Source organism: Hippopotamus amphibius, chromosome 2, assembly GCF_030028045.1.
Source record: "Hippopotamus amphibius kiboko isolate mHipAmp2 chromosome 2, mHipAmp2.hap2, whole genome shotgun sequence".
Classification (NCBI taxonomy): Eukaryota; Metazoa; Chordata; class Mammalia; order Artiodactyla; family Hippopotamidae; genus Hippopotamus; species Hippopotamus amphibius.
Window position 1 is genome coordinate 38673017 of NC_080187.1, and position 20911 is coordinate 38693927.

General features: G+C 49.5%; 1 protein-coding gene and 1 non-coding gene across 2 annotated transcripts; one reads left to right on the forward strand and one right to left on the reverse strand.

Moving 5' to 3' along the window:
- Positions 1 to 1770: 1770 nt before the first annotated feature.
- Positions 1771 to 12013, reverse strand: DNAJB5 (DnaJ heat shock protein family (Hsp40) member B5). Its single transcript, XM_057724769.1, has 5 exons — positions 11851 to 12013; positions 10865 to 11009; positions 8263 to 8507; positions 4759 to 5360; positions 1771 to 4617 (listed from the first exon to the last, which is right to left on the reverse strand). The coding sequence occupies exons 1-5, from the start codon at positions 12011 to 12013 to the stop codon at positions 4384 to 4386; spliced, it is 1389 nt and encodes a 462-aa protein (XP_057580752.1). The 3' UTR covers positions 1771 to 4383.
- A 4715-nt stretch (positions 12014 to 16728) lies between these two features.
- LOC130847309 (U6 spliceosomal RNA) lies at positions 16729 to 16835 on the forward strand. The gene has a single exon (XR_009052081.1). It is a non-coding gene; the product is annotated as a U6 spliceosomal RNA (small nuclear RNA).
- The last annotated feature ends 4076 nt before the right edge of the window (positions 16836 to 20911 follow it).

The window sequence follows — 20911 nt, forward strand, 5'->3', positions numbered from 1 at the left end:
ACTGGAGTCTCCCTTTGTTTTATTCCATGGAATTTCTAATGCCCACTCTTTCATCCCCCCTAATTTATTTATTTATTTATTTATTTCACTTTAAAAATTTTATTTTGATCATTGATGTTTCCTCAGTATCTGAAACAGTGCCTGACATACAGAGACAATAAAATATCTGTCATTTATTTGAGGTGGAATTTATTTGCAACTACCTGATGATCCTCCTAATTTAAATGCAGGCTAATTATTCCCCACTGCTTCTTCAGCCCTGAACTCTGTTTCATTGCCAGCCCCTACCTAAGGCCCACCTTCAATCCTTGCTCCTATTCTTACTACCTTCTTCTCCACCACAGATCAGGGCCTTTGGAGTAAATTTTCCTAGGACCCAGTATGAGGTATAGTCTCTCACTCCATCTGAAATGCCTGTTACTGAAGCAGAATGGAAATTTGTGGTTTTTAACTTTTTTCAGTATAGCCTAGTCTCCCAGCCCTATGTTCCAGTTTCCATTTTTCTTAGAGAATCTCCTATAAATAATATTTGGAGCCAGCTAAAGCACCACCTTTAAAAGATTTCCTTGTAACACTAGTGGGTCTCTGGCACTGATGTGGCCTCAGAGAAACTAACAGACAAATCTCAGTGAGGGAATGATCATACACTTTCACAGCCCTCTGTGTTTATGGGCCAAAACAACAATGATCTAAGAATGATTGGGTTGTGGTACCCCGGAAGTTTCTATGTGAGGGGCTCTGCAAAGTTCTAGTTAGAGAATGACCTAGGGAAGAACCTGAGGCATAGCCTGAAAAAAGGCCCCAAACCTAACCTGTCAAGAAATCCAGAAAGCAACCTAGTGAATGTTTTGAGGGATCATTCTTCAGAGGAGATAAAAAGTGACTTGAGTCACTCAGGAAATGATGTACCAATGTGTTCAAAAGAGAACCTAGAGGGAGGGAAGTCCAGAAAGGAGGGGATATGTGTGTACTTGTAGCTGATTCACTTTGCTGTACGGTAGAAGCTAACACAATATTGTAAAGCAACTATATGCCAATAAAAATAAAAAAATAATAATAAAAAAAGAAAACCTAGACTAGAAGCAACTGGAAAATGCCCTGAAGGTTTACTTGGGCAGGAAGCTGAGGCAGACCTATTAGAATCCCTATAGACATACTGTTCGTGGCTTGCTGCCAAGTATACTCTGTTCCCTCCTGGAAAGTCCTATAGCCACTTGAAAACTGGATATTTGGTTTACTCAGTGAGTCAAGAACACTGCCTGAATACCTCTTGGAAGCTTTCCTTTCTTGATCTAGGCATTAGACAAGCATTAGTAAGCCCAGATTATATGATTTGGGGTGTGGTAGAGGTAGAGCTTACCTCTGAAGCTCCTTGAATCCATAAAACTGTTTAGCTGATAGAGACTCGATCATGGCCATTTCCTCAGTCCACCTTTCTCTCTCAGCCACCCAACTGTGCAGTTGCTTTGGTTTTTTTGAGGGATGGTTAAGCCAAGGTTGCTTAGCTCTTTCAAAGAAACCCCGAGGAAGGATGAGGGACAGGCCGATCGATCATAGTCATATAAATAAGCAAATGATTGTCATAGTACTGTCATACAAAATTGCCCTCTGCCACACATACAACTACTATAAAAGGATTCAGGGGCTTGATCAAAGTGAGATAACCCAATAAATACCCCATCCCCCAGGACATGGCTGAACCAGTCTTTCCCCCAGTTTCTTTACTATCTTGATATTTATACAGGGGTGTGTGTGTGTGTGTGTGTGTGTGTGTGTGTGTGTGTGTGTGTTTAAGGTTACATAGGTATTAAAGGACCACAAATCCCCCACATAACCTCCAAGAATGATAAGGCTCAGATTGTAGACAGAACTGCAAGGCCAGCTTCAGGGCTTTCTCATTGAAGTGCTCCTGACCTTAGATAGCCTGACCTCTAAGGTCTCATAGTCTATCCCCAGAGAATACAGTGGGGACGTGGTAATTTCCCAGATCCTCCACCTCCACAGGGAGGCCAGAGGGAGCAGTCTGGCCCAGCAGACCTAGATCCCAAAGCTTCAAGTCTCAGGAAAGAGTTAGGACAAGAATTTAGCCCTGAGTGAAGACAGGGACAACTCTAGGAGACTTGGAGCAGGAAAGCATTGAGTAGGGGATGCGGGATTAGGGATCTCCGTGCTCAGGCTGGGGGATTAGCAGACCTCCTTGTGAACACAAACCCCTTGGTTTCTGCACTGGAAGGAACAGGCTCCACCCAAAAGTACCTCGAATAAAAGAATAAGCTTTTTTCATTGCTATTGTCTCAGGATAAAAAGCAAGGTCAGGAAGTTCCCTGTTAAAAGCCTAGACTTTGTCAGCCTCTGTGCAGAGCCCAGGTACAGGTGAAGAGTTGTCTTCATGGCACTGGGGACACTGAAGTTCAGGAGGGCGTGGCCGTCACGGGCCTGATCCTGGAGAAGAATCTGGGAGGAAAGTCAGAACCAGGAGGAAGTCCAGGCCCAGGAAGAGCCTACAGATGAGCATTCCTGCAGCTACAGGGCTCCTGTCTACCCAGATCCAAGGAAAGTGACAAGCGCATCATGCAGTTAACACACAGGCCCTGAGGACCAGAGTTGTCTCAGCAGGGACAGGCAATTCAAAGACCTGGACAGACATCCCTGGAAAATTTAGATTTAAGTATCAGCAACAGTGTTTATGCCTCACAGGAAACCTGTGTCTTCAGCCAGGCCCCGCTAAGCATGGGCCCATGATGCCAGGTACCTCCAGAGGCCCTCTCCACTTGCCTCAGGCTCTGTCTTTGGGAATGTGTCTCTTCTAGTCAGCCAGAAAGTCCTCCTCCATCCCCTCCTAGGAGGAAAATTTCTCTCAGAGGAAAATTCCAGTCCATGTAGGAAAAAAATCTATTGGTTCTCATGTTAGCACATCCTTTGAAGAGGATAGTCTGTATTTCTCATAACCCAGGATATTTATTCTTTCCAAATATTTTTGTTTCTTCTAATGGCTGAGTGATGTCTTCCATCTTTGCTGCATTTTGGGTGTACATTTCGGAAATTCTGGGAGTCTGGGCATACAGGAAGGAAGGAGCCATTCACCTTACATTGAGGGCCTGCTTGGGCTTCTCAGAGGTGAGCAGGGCTCAGGAGGGAGGTTGATAGTGCACATCTGCCCCCATCACAGGTTTGTTGTTCCTGCTCAGATGCCGTATTTTTAAAATACTTTATTTTTTTTCCATAATACTGTCATTACAAAAAAATACAAAAAACTACTATAAAAACATTCAGGGGCTTGTTAAAGTGAGAAAACCTAAAAACCCCACCCCAGAACCTGGCTAAAGCAGTCTTATCCTAGCTCCTTCACTATTTGACCTTTATACAATTGTGGGAGTGGGGTGGGGTCACACAGGCATCAAAGGGCTAGAAATTCCCCACGCAGCCTCCATGAAGGGTAAGAAATAAGTAGCTTTATGTATCACAAAAATGGGATTTGGAAGTTTAGGGGTGGCTAGGCCCTGAGTTCAGAGGTGTGGGGAGAAACCTGTGACCCTGAATCTCTTGGTGGGGAATAGCTGCCACCTGACCCAAAGCCCTTTCCCTTTCTGATGAAGGCTGGGAGACAGACCCTGTCCTCCACCTCTTAGCCTTAATACAGCAGGCCCTCTCTCCTTCCTCTACCCTTGCACACTCCTAAGAGCAGCAGGGAAGACAGGACTTCCAGCTCTGCAGGGTCTGGGCAGGGGAGCTGTCAGGGAGGCTGCTGAGGGCCCCGTTCACCTCCCTGCCCCAAATGAAAAGTGTCTCGTGCTCAATGGCCCGGTTCATGGGTTATGGACCTTCCCTTCCTATCTCAACCCTGGAGAGGCACACACAGCTCTAGGTGTGTGCTTTGTGTGCATGAATGTGTGTGTGATAACGCTGGACACTGTGGACTTGGGGGTGGGACTGGGGTGGGAAAGCAGTGTCCTTTTTATCCTCCTCCTCCCCCAGTAGGAGGAAACTGAAGGGAAGGGAAAGGAGAGGTATTAGCAAAGCTGAGAGGGAAAGGAGGACATGCTATTTACAGGCGTGGACAAGGAATCTCTATATCTTCAAGTAGCACTCAGGTCACTCTCCAGCCACTGGAGTGGGAACTGGATTCAAAGCTTGTGACATGAACATTGACCCCTGGCCTGGGCTAGCTCTCCCCACCTCCCTCCCACTCCCCCAAGGCAGCCCAGCTCTGAAAGGGGTCAGGGACAGGAATATTTTCCCTGAAAACCAGTGGCTTTTTTTTTTTCTTTTTTGCATTTTAGAAAAAGTTGCCAGTGTCCAGTGGACATCAGGCTGGGTGCACAATGGATGGGGTGAGTGTGGGGGGTATTGCTGTGGTAGACTCTGGGCTGGCTGGGGCAGAGCCTAGGAACAAGGTAGGTGCTGCTTAAGGATCTGTCGTGTCTGTGGTGTTAATCTATCTGGGAAGCGAACTTTGAACTCGACAATGAGGTCTCCCCGCTGGGTGGGCACCTTGGGGAAGGGAAGTCCCTCCCCACGGAGTCTCTTCACGGTGCCTGGCTTGATGACATCATTGCAGGGCAAAGGGATCACTCGGCCATCAATGGTGGGAATGTTCACGGTGCAGCCACACAGCGCCTGGGGAAAATAAGACAGAGAGTGAGGGAAAGGTAGGGTAGAGTGGTTGGGAATGGAAGAAAAGATAAAGTGGGGAAAGAATGTCTCCACACCTCCACCACCCACCCAATAAAAGCACACACAGTCAGATCTGGGCCCCACCTCCTTGAGGCTGATCAGGGCACTGTAGAGCACGTTGGTGCCATCTCGGCGGAAGTGTGCGTGGGGCTTGTCTTTGAGCACAAAGACGATGTCAGCAGGGATGTTGTCAGGTGTGGCATCGCCCTCTTTGGGGAAGGTGATCTTGGTGCCTTCCTTCCAGCCACGCTTGATGACAATGTGCAGGATCTTGTCCTCAGTGCGCACAGTTCGCCCGTCAGGGTTGAGGCGCCGCCTTGTGATCTTCATGCGTTTGGTGGAGCCATGGTAGATTTCCTCCAGGGACACCCTCAGCTCATGCACCACAGGTGGGTCCTGCACCTTGCGCCGAGGGTACAGTGGCTCTGGGGCTCGCCTTGGACCCCTACTCAGCCCATTGAAGCCAAAGCGGCCAAAGGCGCCAAATGGGTCCTCATCTTCATCCACATCCATGTCATCTGGGTCAAAGCCACTGAAGGGACGAGTGGAGCGAGTGCTGGCAAAGAAGATATCGAAGGGGTTGGAGCCTCCAAAGAAGGAGGCAAAGGTGGCATGGGGGTCCCCATGAAAGGTGTAGTGAAAGGAGCCGCTGGAGCCACCTGACGAACCGCCACCACTCTTCAGGCCTGGAGGGAGGAGAAGTTAGGGGCAGTTGACTGGTTTCTGCCCCACCCCAGTCTCCTCCCCCTGCCCTCTAGATCCTAGTTCATGGGCCTAGAAAAAGAAGCAAACTTTAACTCCCACAGAGAGGGCTAGTTTAATAGAGTAAGAAAAATCTCTGATAAGATTTCTACTCTTAATTATATGTTTAATAATAAGGCACGTCCTTGGGAGAAAATATTTGCAATACATCTATCAGACAAATTAAAAAAAAAAATAAGGCACATCTTGAGGTTCAAAGGGGCTGAAAAGCTAAGACTAGAACACTTGTAGGATGCGACTTCTAATGCTATAATCTCCTCCATGTACTTGTGACCCAAAGATGTCTCACAAAACTGTGAATGGCTGGCCTGGGGTCACATTATAAGTCATACCTGGCTCCCAGATCTTTGCTTATCTCCAAAGACAGCGCAAGAGGCAATCAGACAGAATTTGACCGTACAGGGGTTTAGTAAGTGACCTATTGCAAATAAGGTGGGGATACAGTCCAGGAGGAAGTCTACTCTCACTTTACTTCTAGCATGGTTTCCTCTTTCTCTGACTCCTGCCCAAATGGGAAATCAGGAGGGCCCCAAAGAGCAGGTAAAATCATTAGCTTGAAGAAGAGGAGCTATTTCTCTACGAAAAGTTTTCAAATGCTTTGTTCCCACACTCAGGGCTCACAGTGCTGCACAGCTCCAGGGGGTGCCATTCCCGCATTGGACAGACGTAGACGGCAATGTGAATGGAGCTCCTTTAGCTGTACAACACCAAGCCTCACACCCCATACCTTAGGTCAGAGCAACCAAAATGCATGAATGAGCTGGCACGTTGCAGGTGGTGATTCCAGCTATTCTCTGGAGTCAGGTTCTATCTAAGGGGCTCAGAGTCCTGGAGGCAGTCTTTAAGGAGGATGTTAGTGGTGGTGATGGGAGTAGTGGAGGGGGGGCGTGGGGAGGCGTGAGGAATGGGGTTAACATTGAGAAATGATCTAGAACATATAGACTTGGGGGTGCAGCCCAGGCTAGGGGACTCTCCTCTTTGAGGCCTTTATCTAGAATTTCATTGGTTGTGGAAGCCTGAGCCTAAATTAGCCTCTTATTTCCTGGGACTACAAGAGGAGATTTGGGTTTCATTGGAGAGGCCAAGTGGCAAGCAATCCAGTGACTTGTGACAGCTGCCTCTTCACCCATCCCCTAAGACTCAAGGTCTGTTCTTTCCTTTTATTAAGGGTCTGATTATCAGGTGAGTTCAAGAAGCTTGGCAGAGCTCAGGGAGAGACGGAAGTTGCACTGATGATGACAGGAAGGGGTAATTTCTCTGCAAGGATTCCTGCTATACCACTACCACCCCCTTTTCAAGCTGGGAACAGCTTGTCCCCAGACAGGGCTATACACAGAGTCTATGGGCACAACTGTTCTGGCTGGCTACTGGGGAGGGGGCAGGGCAGACAGAAATACAATCTGCATTTCCAAGGCTGCTTCTCCCTTCCCAGAACCTGATGTCTCCTTAAGGCTGTGCTGCATTCTTAGGAGCCCTCCTGGGATGTAGATCTCCAGTGGAACCAGAGCCTGGACCTAGGGCCTGAGCGTTGCCCTTCACTTAGGTTTAGTCATGCAGAAAGGGGCGGTCTCCCAGCTCCCACCGTCTTCCTAATCAAAGGTGAGGTTAAGCAGAGGAATGAGTGCAATTCCTAGTCAGGTCACATGGTGGCATGGTGTCTGCACTGCTTCCCTCTTCCCCGCCACTACCCCTCCCACCCAGAGAGAAACATTTCTTAACTGAGAGAATACTGGGGATTCCAGCAGATGCCTGGTGACTCTGGGAATTGGCAAGTTTAGTAGGTGAGGAGGGAAAAATGGAAGGAACCAGAGGCATGGAGAATAAGAAGAGGGGGTTGGGAGGACTGGAGTGTACAGAGGATAGGGCCATGGAACACAAAGCAAGGAGGAGGAGAGGAAAAGAACATTCTTTTGAGCACCTACTCTGTATCAGGTACAGTACATATCACTAGCCCATCTAATTTTGAGACTAAAATGGGGAGAGTGACGAGGAGAATGTGGAAGAAAGGTGGATGCCGTTGGGGAGGAAGGACAGTTCCTCTTGGAAAGGAGAGTTCTCAGCTGTGACAATGTCTCTTAATATAGCCTGACAGGTGCTTGTGGCTGGCGAGTGGCAGGCGGGTGGCAGGCGGCCCTGAGGGGCAGGCCCAGAATTAGCAGCTACATCATGCCCGTGGGATGTGCTGGGAGGAGCCGCCCTCTCAGAGGCTTTATTTGGACCTTTCCTGCCACTCTGTGCGTGGCCACCAGCTACCCCAGGGAGGAGGCAAGGTGCCAGCAGCAGTTCCCCTTCCATTCTTGGATCCCTGCCACTTCCTCAGGGAGTCGGAACTCTACTTCTGTCTGCTGGCCTGGAGTGGGCAGGGAGGGGGCAGGGAAGGGGACAACCATCTCTAGCTCAGAGCTCCAGTGGTTAATTCCCCCGCTGCTTAAGGGCCAAACTTTTATGCTGATGATTGTAAATGCTCTGTCCTCAGAAAGCCACATACTCCCTTTCCTAACCTTCCCCATCAGCCAATGAAGCAGCAGGGACTGCAGGCAGGACTAATAAGGCTGGGAGGGAAAGAAGGGCGGGGAAGGTCTCTGGCTCTAGCTTTTCTAAGCCTTGAACTTGAGGAGGGAGAGGGGCAGAGAGAAGGAGGGAGAGCTATGGTGAGCTAAGGCTGGGTAGTGGGTGGTCTCTTCTTTCCCCTAGATGTCAGTGCTGGGAACACTTGCCTCCCTCACCCCCTTCTCAGTCTACAGTTCCCTGCTTTGAGAACTGGATCACCCAGGACCCCAGATAAGGACAGGCACCCAGTATCAGGCTGGAGCACTGTCCTCTTACCTTCCTCCCCATACTGGTCATACAGGCCCCGTTTCTTAGGGTCACTCAGCACGTCATAGGCCTCTGCAATCTCCTTAAACTTCTCCTCAGCGTTGGGTTCTTTGTTCTTATCTGGGTGGTACTTCAAGGCCATCTTCCGATAGGCTTTCTTGATCTCATCCTCGTTGGCTCCCGATGGGATCCCAAGAATCTTGTAATAATCCTTTCCCATCACAGCCACTGGACCGGCACTGGTCTCCTTGTTTCTGAAAGAAACCAGGGCCGATCCTTAATGCCTCTATTCCCTTCTACCCTGGTCCTGTTCCCGATGATCCTCCAATCCCTAAATGGCTCACTGGGCAACTTTCAGCAGGTCATGCCTGTTCTGTGGGCTTCTGTCTCCCCATCAGTAAAATGAAAGGTTTGGACTAGATGATCTCTTCCAGCTCTGACATTCTAGGATTCTGTGATTCTTTCCTTAGCTCCTGGGTTTTCCCAACAGGAAGCTGGGGGCTGTGGCCCACTTCTTGTGGCTATTCTCAGGCCCAGGTCCTTTGGCCAGACTGAGGACCCCCACAAGCCCTGCTGAGTGAGGTGGCACCATGGACTGACAGACCCACGCACAGAAGCTGGCGAAGATCAGTGTACTGGGTGAGGTCACCTGAGCATCGTGGTCTCCTATGCCATGCCTCAGGCATAGTGCCCAGGCTAAGGGCAGCTGGGGCAGTGGCCTAGGACTGGGGACAGGCCTGGGTCTTCAGCCAGCTGCCTTGGCGAGCCAGGCTGAGTCAGGGTGTGGGTGCCTGAATTCCTCTCTGCCATTGGAGACCCCAGGACTCCCTGCCCCCACTCCCCAGACCATGCTAAGCCTCACGTGTGATTCAGATCAGAGGATGACTCACAGCCTTTGGAAACTGCTGTTTCTAACTACCGCATTAGCGGGGGTGGGGGGGTGACACTGTCCTTCCCCTAACCAGGGCAACCGTTCCCTTTACTCATTTCCCAGTGTCTACACACAAAACTGTGTGTGAAGACATGTCTGTGCTGCCTAAGCATCAGTGTTAGTGAACAAAAGCATCCTGGGGGTAGGGCCTTTTTAACCTTAGTTGTTAGGAGACAATTGGGTACTAACCACCAGTTCCTTAATACCTTCTCTATCAGTCCCTCCCTCTCACTTGCCCCATGGTTTGGGATCTGGCCCAACGCCAGGCCCACATTCCTCTAATAGTCCCTTACTGCTGGGTGCAGGGGCATTTGTTATTTATATGAGGGAGAAACACAGGACTCTAATTCTTTCACTCACATGTCCCTCCATCAATGACTCTGTGGTGGATAGAGAGAAAGGCACTTTCCTGTAGCTAGAGTTATTTGGGGGAATGGCCAGAAGCCATTCCCTAACCCTTCTGAGACTTGGCCAACCCCTACCAAAGCTCAGACAACCAGAGTCTTTCTAGCAATGTCCTGGGCTGGCAGCCACAGCTAAGGCTTGCTTTTCTGCCTCTGACTACTTCAGAAAGGTGTGCAGGGTTTCCTGGGAGGAGTGAGGGCTGTAATGGGTAAGGGGAGGCCTCAAGGCCCCAGGTAGAGAGGGACAACAGCCTTAACTCCTGCCCCCACAGGGCCTGTTACAGGTGGCTGGGCCTGACTCATGGTTCTGGGAGTCACCTCACTCTGACGGAGAGAAGGCTCCATCAAGGCGGATACTCCCCCTTTCCCCCTACCAGCATGTCATGCCTGGTGGGGGAGGCTGTGGTTGGGGGAGGCAGAGAAGAAAGAGCATCTGGGGGAGGGCAGCCATTTTCGGAAGCAGCAGTAAAAGCTGTCTGAGAGGGAGCTGGGGGTGGTCTGCCGCCACCTCTGCCTTAGCCCACACCTTCTTTCCCCTGAAACTGGGAAGGAACCCTAGCACACAAGAGGGTGCCCCCAGAGAACTATAGCAGCTTTTAGGCTGAGGGCGAGTGGAACCCTTGCCAGTGCTCTCACCCTCCCCTCACTGTCCCTGCATTACCTTTTCACCCGGCCAGCTTCCTCCCCTGCACCCACCTGCTAGCTGTTCTAGACCTATAATTCTCTTGCCTCCACAGACATAGGGCAAGCTCTTTCAGTAACTGCCTTTTTTCCTCCTTCTTTCCTCCCTCCCTCCCCTACCCACAAGCCACATGTTGGAATGACAAAGGAGCCCCATGGCATGGCACTGCCTTTGATGGAGAGAATAAAGAGGATGCTAATGTAGAGCCAGGACTGAAAAATGAGAAATGGCAAGGGGGACCAGGACAGGGAGGGGGGATGGTTGATACAGAAAATGAAGTGCTGATGGAGGGGGATGAGGGATGATAAATGGAAATGTCTGAGCTGGCGAATGGGTGACCAATGGGATGTAGAGAGTTGAAATACTAGAGGAGGTGTTTGTGGAAAATGGATGCCTGAAGGGTTTGGTATAGGAGATGAATGACAAGGGGTGCAGTTCATTCAAATGTAAGGGTGGGACAGAAGGGGGGTTCTTCCGTGTAATTGGGGATGAGATGAGGATGAGATGGAGGAAGCAGGTAGGCAATGGAGGGGGATATGACACGGAGAATTTGACTTGGGATGGGTATGAGTGCCCTTCTCCAGAGGGACTTACCGAAACTTTACAAACCCATTCAGCGTCCACGCTCGAAGTTTTAAGGGCTCCAGCTGAATTTTAAACATCAAGCTGGCTAAGAAGTCTTCTCCCCAGAAGTGTGGGAAGCTCCGGAAAGCTCCTCGGGCCTGTAGTGGGGGTGCTGCTGGGGATGGGCAGGAGAGCACTGTACGCTTAAACATGCCCAGCCCAGCCCCTCACCTCTGATCGCTCCACTGGAGCCTGCTTGGAAAGCTGCAGCTCTGGAAGCCGCCTCCTCAGGTTCTCAGAGGCACTTGCCCAGCAAGGCCTGTCCGGTGCAGCGGGAGCTGGACCTGATCCCCAGGTGTGGAGAGTGAAGGGATAGGGTCCAGCGGTCACCTGCTCTCAGGTGCAGCGATGTCTGCCTGATTGTGAATGGCTGTATGGATGGCAGTGTGACAGTAAGGCTGGCAGTGCGAAGAGCGTGAGCTGGTGAGTGGCAGCGTGTGTACCTGTGACAGGTGTGCTGTCTGTGAGGGCCTGAGAGGCAGTGTGTTCTGGCCTCTCCCTCCGGGGAGGACCAGACCCCAATCCCCGAGAATCTACTCAATGAAGTCACTGACAGGGAGTGTCCTCCCTCGCAGATGGGCGGAGCGGGCGGGGCGGGGCTGAGATCTGCTGGGACAAAAGGCGCGGCGAGGCGAGGAGGGGAGGAGAGGGGAGGGGGCTCCGGCGGGGGAGGGTGGTCGGTGATGTCACCGGCGCTGGCTGACTGGGCTGGCTCAGAAACGCCTCCCCGAAACCCAGCGCGACCCGGCCCGGCCCGACCCTCCCCCGGCTCAGACGCTGGCTGCCCCCCGTAAGAGGGTCGCGGACATCAAGCACCTTGCAGATCCCGAGTCTCCACACCCCCGCGGTGGAAGAGCCGATGGGCCCTCCGTGTCCCGACCCCCCCCACACCGGGACCCCTGGCTTCGCGACGCCCCCCCTCCCGGGACCCTCGAGTCTTGGCTCGTCGCCCTCACCAGTGAGGAGCTGCGGGCGCCGCCGCGGTCCGTCAGACAGCCGCTGCCCCCTCCCCCGGCTCTGGCTCCGCCGCCTCCACTCGGGACAGGAGTCGCCCGCCCGCCGGCGGCAGACAGCGGGCCCGGGAACCCGCCCCCACGGCTCCACCTCCGCGCTGCCCATTGCGCTGTCTGCCCGTCACTCTGCTCAGTCTCTGCTGTAATTGGGCAGCTTTCAGCGAGTGGCTTTGTGGTAGCCGCCCATTCTCCGCCCCTGTCACCCGGCCACACGCGCACACATTCCGGGCAGTGATTGGTGTGGGTCTGATTGGTGCACTCTGGAATCAATCAACCACACCTCTTCGCTATCTCATCGTGTCATTGGTAACAGGGACAGAGGGCGGCAACTCCACGCGCCCTTTGATTTTATTGGTTGGTCTGTAGGGCTCAGACCCTAGTCGGGGGACAACTATTTTAGTCCAATCTCCGGTTTGAGAAGGTGGGACGTACTGGCCACTGCCCGAATCCCGGGAGAACCTTCTGGAACCCGTGTAACGTCAAAGGCAGCCTTAAAGGAAAACAGCGCCCACCAGTTGGCGATGACTCTGGGCATTCTTTCCTTTCTTCATTTAAGAGGGTAGGGGAGAGAATAGTGCACTCTGGGAGGTGTAGTCCCTGGACCGGGGTCAAAAGGTCACCCCTTCTTACCTGGCTTCCACTGAACCGTGAACTGACCTAGACCTGACCTGATTTAGCTTTACTTTACCGTGACCCGGAGTTGACCTGATGTGACCTAACCTACTGGGGTCTCAGACCCCAGTAGACATGCATAGTGTAAGTACCCTTCTGCTCTCTCCTTTGTAATCTGGTAGTTCTCCACAGTTCCAGCACCTGCATGATTCCCTTTCTGAGTCCCCTTTTCATCCTCTGTATAATCCCCTTATCCCTGCTCTCTCCTGAGCAGCCCCTTCTCAACAATCCCCACAATCTCATTAAAGTTCCTCCTGTAATCTTTCATCCTACTTCCCTTTTGAGTTCCCACATTTTAGTCCCCTTTTAATTTCCCCTCTTCTTGGCCCCATATGATCTGTCTTTCCCCCATGATCTTCTGTCTTATCCTATTCATAATCCTTATCTACTCCCATGAGCTGCCCTATCCTAGGCCCCCGTTTAATTCTTCATCTCAGCGCCACATGATCTCCTTTCTTAACACCCTCAGAATCTCCCATCTCAGTACCCCCCCACCCCCATTAATTCTCAGCCCCAGTGTCCCCGATGTTCAGAGCAGGCAGGGCTGCGGAGGCGGTTGCCAGCGGAAGCCGACGCTTGAGCAGACACGGTGCCTGGCGCCCACGTCACTGTCTCCCAGGGCCATCTGTGCTAGAGGGAGCGGGGGTAGGGAGGGGGTAATCCAGGGGTGAAGATGGGGAATGAGTTCTTGGGGTTTTGAGGACAAAGGAAGTGCCAGAGCAGAAGCTCTCACCTCTCTTTCCTTGTGGTTTCCCAGAGGCAGAGTATGGACACCCACGAAGTCATGCAAACTAGATAGAGCTGGAAACTGAGGCTTGGAGAGCATCAGTACCTAGACCGCAGAGCAGAACAGGAGAGCGGTCTAGGGATCCTGAGGTCGGGTCTGCCTATTCTCCACTATCTGCCTTCTTTCTAGTTATCACAATGGGGATCCCAGGTACAAAGGGTTGTGAGGGAAGGAAAGGAAGTGTGGTAAGAGGAGGCAGGGTGAAGGGGATAAGGAGAGGAGGGGGTCAAATGGGGTAAGGGAGTGGAGGAAGGGGAGTTGGAGTGAGGGGGGTAGGGAGAGGAGGGAGGGGAGATGGGATGAGTAGCAAAAGGATGGGACAGAGAGATGAGGTGAGAAGGAATGAGGAAGGGAGGGGAGGTGGGGTGATGAGGGAATGGAATAGTGTGACGTGGAGGTGGGAAAGGGAGGGTGAGGGAGCCCAGGACTGGTACTAGCTCCTTATATCTGAGGGCTCTCACTCTGCCACCCCCAGATTCATGGGGGCCTGGGCTGTGGGTGGCTCTACTTCTTCCTATTCCAGTTCTGTCTATTTTGCCTCCTCCAGCCTTGCCTGTGCCAACGCGGAGGCAGAGTTTAGTCACCGGCCTTTACCTGGTCCCTGCTATGCTGAAGTATAGGCTTAGACCTTCAAGGGTGGGTGCAGGGCTGTGCCTTCAGGTGTTGGTGGCACAGGTTCTGTTGTTTGCTGAGTTTGCAGTTGCTGTTCTGTGTCCCGTTGCCCTGCGTATCAAGTGTGGTGAGAGGAACCAGGGGTGCTTCAGGGCGTGGCATAGGATATGGGAATGTAGGCTCTGAAGACAGACTATTGACCTTGTGAGGTTACTTGCCACATTGGTGCCTCATTTCCTCCTTTGTAAAATGGGAATAGACAGCAGCAGTACCTCATAGGGTTGTTGAGAGGGTTAATTAAGGTAACACACATAATGCACTTAGTTCTGAGCTTGGTCTGTAGTTAATGCTCAAGAAAGTTAACTTACTCTGTATATTCACAGGTATCTGGGTATGTGAGTGCATCTGTAAATGTTTGAGTCTTGGAATTACTTGTACTGTTGTATCTACCATGTGATTTGTGAGTGAGCGTATCTGTGTAATTATTTTTGTGTGGTAGTGTACCTGATTCTGTGTTACTTGCTGTAGGTATGTGATTTTGTGTTACTGTACATATGTGATTAAATGACTGTATAGGCCTGTGTCTACATGACAAAGAGTGGATGGAGTGTAGCTTCATGGCTGATGATACGCTGACACCGTGTCTGCCGGTGTATGCCTGCATCTGTGCTTGTGTCAGTTCCAAACACCCCCACTTACCCTCCCTCCCTCTGGAGACGTCATAACCCTAGATGTCCCTCATTTCCTCACCCTGAGGGAACCGGAACCCGGGGGCAGGGACGGGGGTGGGTGCCAGTGAGGAGGTGTTTAGACAGGAGCACATGTTCCCTCCCAGACTGTATATGGGAGGGGGAGCCCTATTTTGTACATATCCTGAAGGGTCCAGAGGAAGTGCTCCCCCCAGCCTGTTCTCAGTTCCCTGTCTTGTCACCATGGCAATAGTTGCCAGGGGCTCCCAGGGTTGCTAAGATCTGGGTGTGGGAGGCTGCCAGGCCTTGTTGCCAGTAGAAACAGAGAATCCTGGGGGAAAGGAAGACTACCCCCACAGCTGCCAGCTTTCTGCAGTGACAGGACTGGTCCTTGGACCTCTCCTGTCCCCAAATTGTTCCTATAATTTGTATGTGGCAGTACTGGGGTTAGTGGGGGACTTTAACAGGAAGCTAGAACTAGAATATTGAGATTCACATTCTGAGGAGAAAGGGGGCTCTAGCCTGGCTATTCCCATTTTTAAGGTTGGGAGGTCCTTATACATTAGTGACTTCCTTATTCTGTCTCCCATCTCTTATACTTCGCCCCTGGCAATATCTCTGCTTGAGTTCTCCAATGGCTGGTGTTTATTATCTGATGTTTCCACATGGTATAGGAATACTACGTTGACCCCATTACCCTCGATGCAGACTGATTCCTTCTTGTGATCAGACTCTTAGCATATCACCTCGATACACACTTCATGCTGACACTTGAGTCCAGAATTCAGTCCCACAATGAGCCCCCACTTTGGCCTCAGCCTGAGACACTGACCTTTGTCTTAGTCTTGGACCAGAAAGTTCCCCACATCCAGCCTCAGTCTAAGCCCTACTCCTAGACACAGGTGAGCCATAATCTTGATACTGATATTTAGTTATGATCCTGTATGCTGACTGAACCAGTGATCTAACTCCCTGGTACTTGCTGGTGTCTTCCTGACTGTTCTGAACCTACACTGACTAGTACCATAAAGGTTCAAAGGCGTTTTTTCTCTGCGATGAGAGAACAGTACTGGGAATGACCAGCAGAGGGCGTGCAACTTCAGGTTCTAAAGGCATGCTTACCTGAGCCCACCTGGAAAGGGGATACTAGGCGTATTGTGACCTTGGATCTTTTCTCTCAGGAGAGGACTCAGAGCTAGAGGCACAGCAGTCGGTCTAAGAGGTTGAACTAGAGAAATTAAGGTTCCCAACCCAGTAATGCTGATGCTTTGGGGTCACTCGGGTGTGTACAAGCACGGATCTCCCTATAGTTCAGCAGGCCTCAGGGCTGGGGATGCACCAGAAGGTGCTTAACCATTTACTGGCATCGCAGGTCTCAAGAGGACTGTATACCTGGGAGACATTTCACTCCCAATTCCACATTTCTGTCACATGCTTATACAGCTTCACTACCTTCCCTGGTATTCAGTTATCTTTTGGTCCTATTGAGCAGAAATCTGCCTTTCCTCCACCTTTGATCTTAGCTCTGTTCTTGAGGTCACATCAACTGCATTGGTCCCATCTACCAAACATCGGCCATCTGCATCCCTCAAGTCTGCTACTTGATGGGGTGAACACCTCTCAGGCCTTCATGTCTTCTTCTTCTGCCTTGTTCAGTTCCAGCCACTAAGACCATGTTCCCCTGGCTGGGTTTCAGTTCATGATGCCTGGCTCTGATTAGCTTTTTCCAGGAGTGCTGGTGCAGCATACAAGTCAGCCCACGTCCCTCCTCTGACCCCGAACTTCTTTCCATGTAGCCTCAGGTTACATCAGCTTTTTGGTAGTTCACTCACACCAGGTTAAGACTGCATTCTCTGTTCCCCTGACCTGCTAAATCACATCTTGCCCATTTTGTACCTGTTATAATTTTGAAAGGAGTGTTATTATTTATTTAAAAAAAAGATACTTGAAATTAATGAAATAAAAAACATTTTGGCAATACTTTCTGAGTTTTAGGGCAGTCCTTGGGCTTGGAAGTCTCTGTATTTGATGCTTACTTAGATGGGACAAGGAGGGACTCGAGTGCTAACTTTAGCAGTGCATATTCTAAAACTGGAACATTACATAGTAGATGAGTGTGGCCTCTGTGCAAGGATGACATGCGAATTCATGAAGTGTTCCATATTTTTGTTTTTGATGAATATTAAAATGTAATAATGTAAAGTGAATGTATATATGGATAAATTAGTATATTACCAAAAAAAAAAAAAAAAAAGGGACTGAAGATCCCTAGCTGGCTGGGCTGTGACTTCAGCACTGTGGACAGAGGCCAATGGAAGTACCCCCAGCTATGCCTGGGACTGTGGGTGAGTGGAAGATAATACACAGTCTTCAGGTGGGGCCAGAAATTCTTGCTACTCACTCAGTGCCTTACAGTGTACCAAGGTCTTTCCTCTTACCAAACTTATTCTGTCCTCACTCAACTACCAGCCCAAGAGGTGGACAAAATGAACTATTTTCCAGATTTTTACAGATGAAGAAACTGAGGTTTAGCAAGGCCAAACTCCAAGCAACCCTATGAGTGGGGTGGGAGAGAGAACACTCATTACTCCATATTTAGCAAATTTAGCAACCACTGCCCTGCTCTGGCTCAGATGCACTCCTCTTTATTTCTAGGGAATGTCAGGGTGGGTGGAAGTTTTTGTGGAACGGAGGCTCCAGCCAGCCCTGGGAACAAGCGGCTGTTGGTAGGAGGAACAGTACTGGGAGGGTCTGAAGTTCCAGTCAGGACAGCCCGAATGAGGGTGGAGAAATCTTGCTTGCCATTGTGGTTCACAGAGGTCCAGCTTTTATGCCTCTTCTTCTGTCGCAATGCTTGGCTTCACTGAGCCTGGAGGCAAGGAGAAGGGATGTGTAGGATGTTATTAAGGTGTTTCTGGGCCTGATGGACTGTCATGGGAAAATTTCAGGAAGAAGGGGTGTGGGAGTCTGTGTGAAGGGGGTGAGTGGTGCAGGTGGTAAGAAATCCTCTGACATGGGCTACAGGCCTGGCTATCTGTGTATGCCTATTCCTTGGGGGTGGAAACAGGAGGTGCTGGACCACACAGCAGCTTTCTTTGAGGTGCACTTTGACAGGCAGCACAATAAAGTAGCTAAGAGCATGGGCACTGAAGCCAGACTACCTGTTTCCCTTGCTTCCTAGCTGTGTGACTATGGAACCTTGAGAAATTCTCAGCCTCTTGGTTACTCACTTTCTCATCTGTAATACAAATCACATAGGGTTGTTGTTGTTGTTTTTTAAATTAATTAATTAATTAATTAATTTTATTGGCTGTGTTGGGTCTTCGTTGCTACACACGGGCTTTCTCTAGTTGTGGCGAGCGGGGGCTACTCTTCCTTGTGGTGCACGGGCTTCTCATTGCGGTGGCCTCTCTTGTTGCAGAGCACGGGCTCTAGGCACGTGGGCTCCAGTAGTTGCGGCACATGGGCTCAATAGTTGTGGTTCATGGGCTCTAGAGCTCAGGCTCAACAGTCGTGGCGCATGGGCTTAGTTGCTCCGTGGCATGTGGTATCTTCCTGGGGCAGGGATTGAACCCGTGTCCCCTGCACTGGCAGGCGGATTCTTACCCACTGAGCCACCTAGGAAGTCCAAGGGTTGTTTTGAAGATTAATTAGTTTATGCAAAGCACTCAGAACTGACCAGGGCATTTTGAGCACTGTAAGTGCTCAAAAATGTTAGCAATTACAGTTGGCTCTTAAACAATGTGGGAATTAGGGGTGCTGATGCCCCTGCTGCAGAAATCCTCTTGTAACTGTATAGTCGGGCCTCCGTATCCCTGGTTCCACATCTGTGGATTCAATCGAGGATTGTGTGGTACTTTCGTACCTATTTACTGAAAAAAAGTCTGTATGTAAGTGGACCTACGCAATTTAATGGCGTCTGGTCCCTCAGGGGTTAACCATATTTGTATTCAGGGCTCCTATGGTTTTGAGGTAGGATACCTGCCTCTGATTCACAGTCTAGAGATGCTTTCCTATCTACAGAGACTGGCTCTGTTCTTACCAGGCAAAAGGGATGAGTGGGGATTTCACAGTCCTCTGAAAGCTTCTCCAGACCTTAGTTTACCCAACCCTATCATATCCCATTAAAACAATTTGCAGAGACAGCAGTATCAAGCAGTATCAGCAGTATTTCGTCTTGAAGAACTGAAAACCACAGCCACAGAAAGATAGAGAAAATGAAAAAGCAGAGGACTTTGTACCAGATGAAAGGACAGGATAAAGCCCCAGAAAAACAATTAAATGAAGAGGAGATAGGCACCCTTACAGAAAAAGAATTCAGAATAATGATGGTGAAGATGATCCAGGACTTTGAAAAAAGACTAGATGCAAAGATCGAAAAGTTTACCAAAGACCTAGAAGAATTAAAGAGCAAACAGAGATATGCAACACAATAATGGAAATGAAAAATACACTAGAAGGAACCAATAGCAGATTAACGGAGGCAGAAGGGCAAATAAGTGAGCTGGAAGACAGAATGGTGATAATCACTGATGCAGAAAAGAATAAAGAAAAAAGAATGAAAAGAACTGAAGACAGCCTAAGAGACCTCTGGGACAATGTTAAACGCACCAACATTCGCATTATAGGGGTCCCAGAAGGAGACGAGAGAGAGAAAGGACCTGAGAAAATATTGGAAGAGATTATAGTTGAAAACTTCCCTAACATGGGAAAGGAAATAGCTACCCAAGTCCAGGAAGCACAGAGAGTCCCAGGCAGGATAAACCCAAGGAGAAACACGCCAAGACATATAGTAGTCAAGCTGACAAAAATTAAAGACAGAGAAATGTTATTAAAAGCAACAAGGGAAAAATGACAAATAACATACAAGGGAACTCCCATAAGGTTAACAGCTGATTTCTCAGCAGAAACTCTGCAAGCCAGAGGGAGTGGCACGATATATTTCAAGTGATGAAAGGGAAGAACCTACAACCAAGAATACTCTACCCAGCAAGGATCTCATTCAGATTTGAGGGAGAAATCAAAAGCTTTACAGACAAGCAACAGCTAAGAGAAGTCAGCACCACCAAACCAGCCTTACAACAAATGCTAAAGGAACTTCTCTAAGCGGGAAACACAAGAGAAGAAAAGGACCTACAAAAACAAACCCAAAACAATTAAGAACATGGTAATAGGAACATACATATCGATAATCACCTTGAATGTAAATGGACTAAATGCACCAACCAAAAGACACAGACTGGCTGAATGGATACAAAACCAAGACCCATATATATGCTGCCTACAAGAGACCCACTTGAGATCTAGGGACACATACAGACGGAAAGTGAGGGGATGGAAAAAGATATTCCATGCAAATGGAAATCAAAAGAAAGCTGGAGTATCAATACTCATATCAGATAAAACAGATTTTAAAATAAAAAATGTTACAAGAGACAAGAAAGGATATTACATAAAGATCAAGGGATCAATCCAAGAAGAAGAGATAACAATTATAAATATATGTACACCCAATATAGGAACACCTCAATACATAAGGCAAATGCTAACAACTATGAAAGAGGAAATGCAAGGCAGAAATAGAGAGACAGGTGTAGAGAACAAACACATGAACACCAAGTGGGGAAAGGGGGGAGGGTTGGGGGGGAATGAATTGGGAGATTGGGATACCAAATTGTACACTCTAAATATATGCTGTTTATTGTCTGTTAACTGTATCTCAATAAAAGTTCTTAAAAAAAAATTACTGCTGACTGGAGAAGCATCCTCCCGGGTGCATAAAAAACAAAACAAAACAAAAAAACAACAACAACAATTTGCAAAGATGGGGAGGAAACTCAGACCAAGGAGGGCCCAGAAAACCAGGAGAAAACAGCCAACTAGCTTCCCTACTTTGTAGCTCGGCAGAAACCGGGGAGGAAAAAATGTCTAAAGCTGGCCCTTGGTGTGTGTTTGGGGGCAACACATAGCAGACAGTCTCAGAGGTCTTACCTCTTCCTCAATTTCTTCAAAAACTTTGGCTCTTCTCTTCAGTGCCCCTGTCTCCTCTGTGTCCATGGTGGAGCCCCTGCTTCTTCCCACACCCACCTAACTTGTGGGCTTCCTGGAGGCCACAGCTACTCCTGTTTTAGACTCAGGAACTGGTCAATGATAGGAAACCAAACAGACACTCAGCAGGTGCCCCAAACAACAGGAAACAAGAAGCCAAAATAGCATCACAATCTTTTTATTACGATTTCCACTG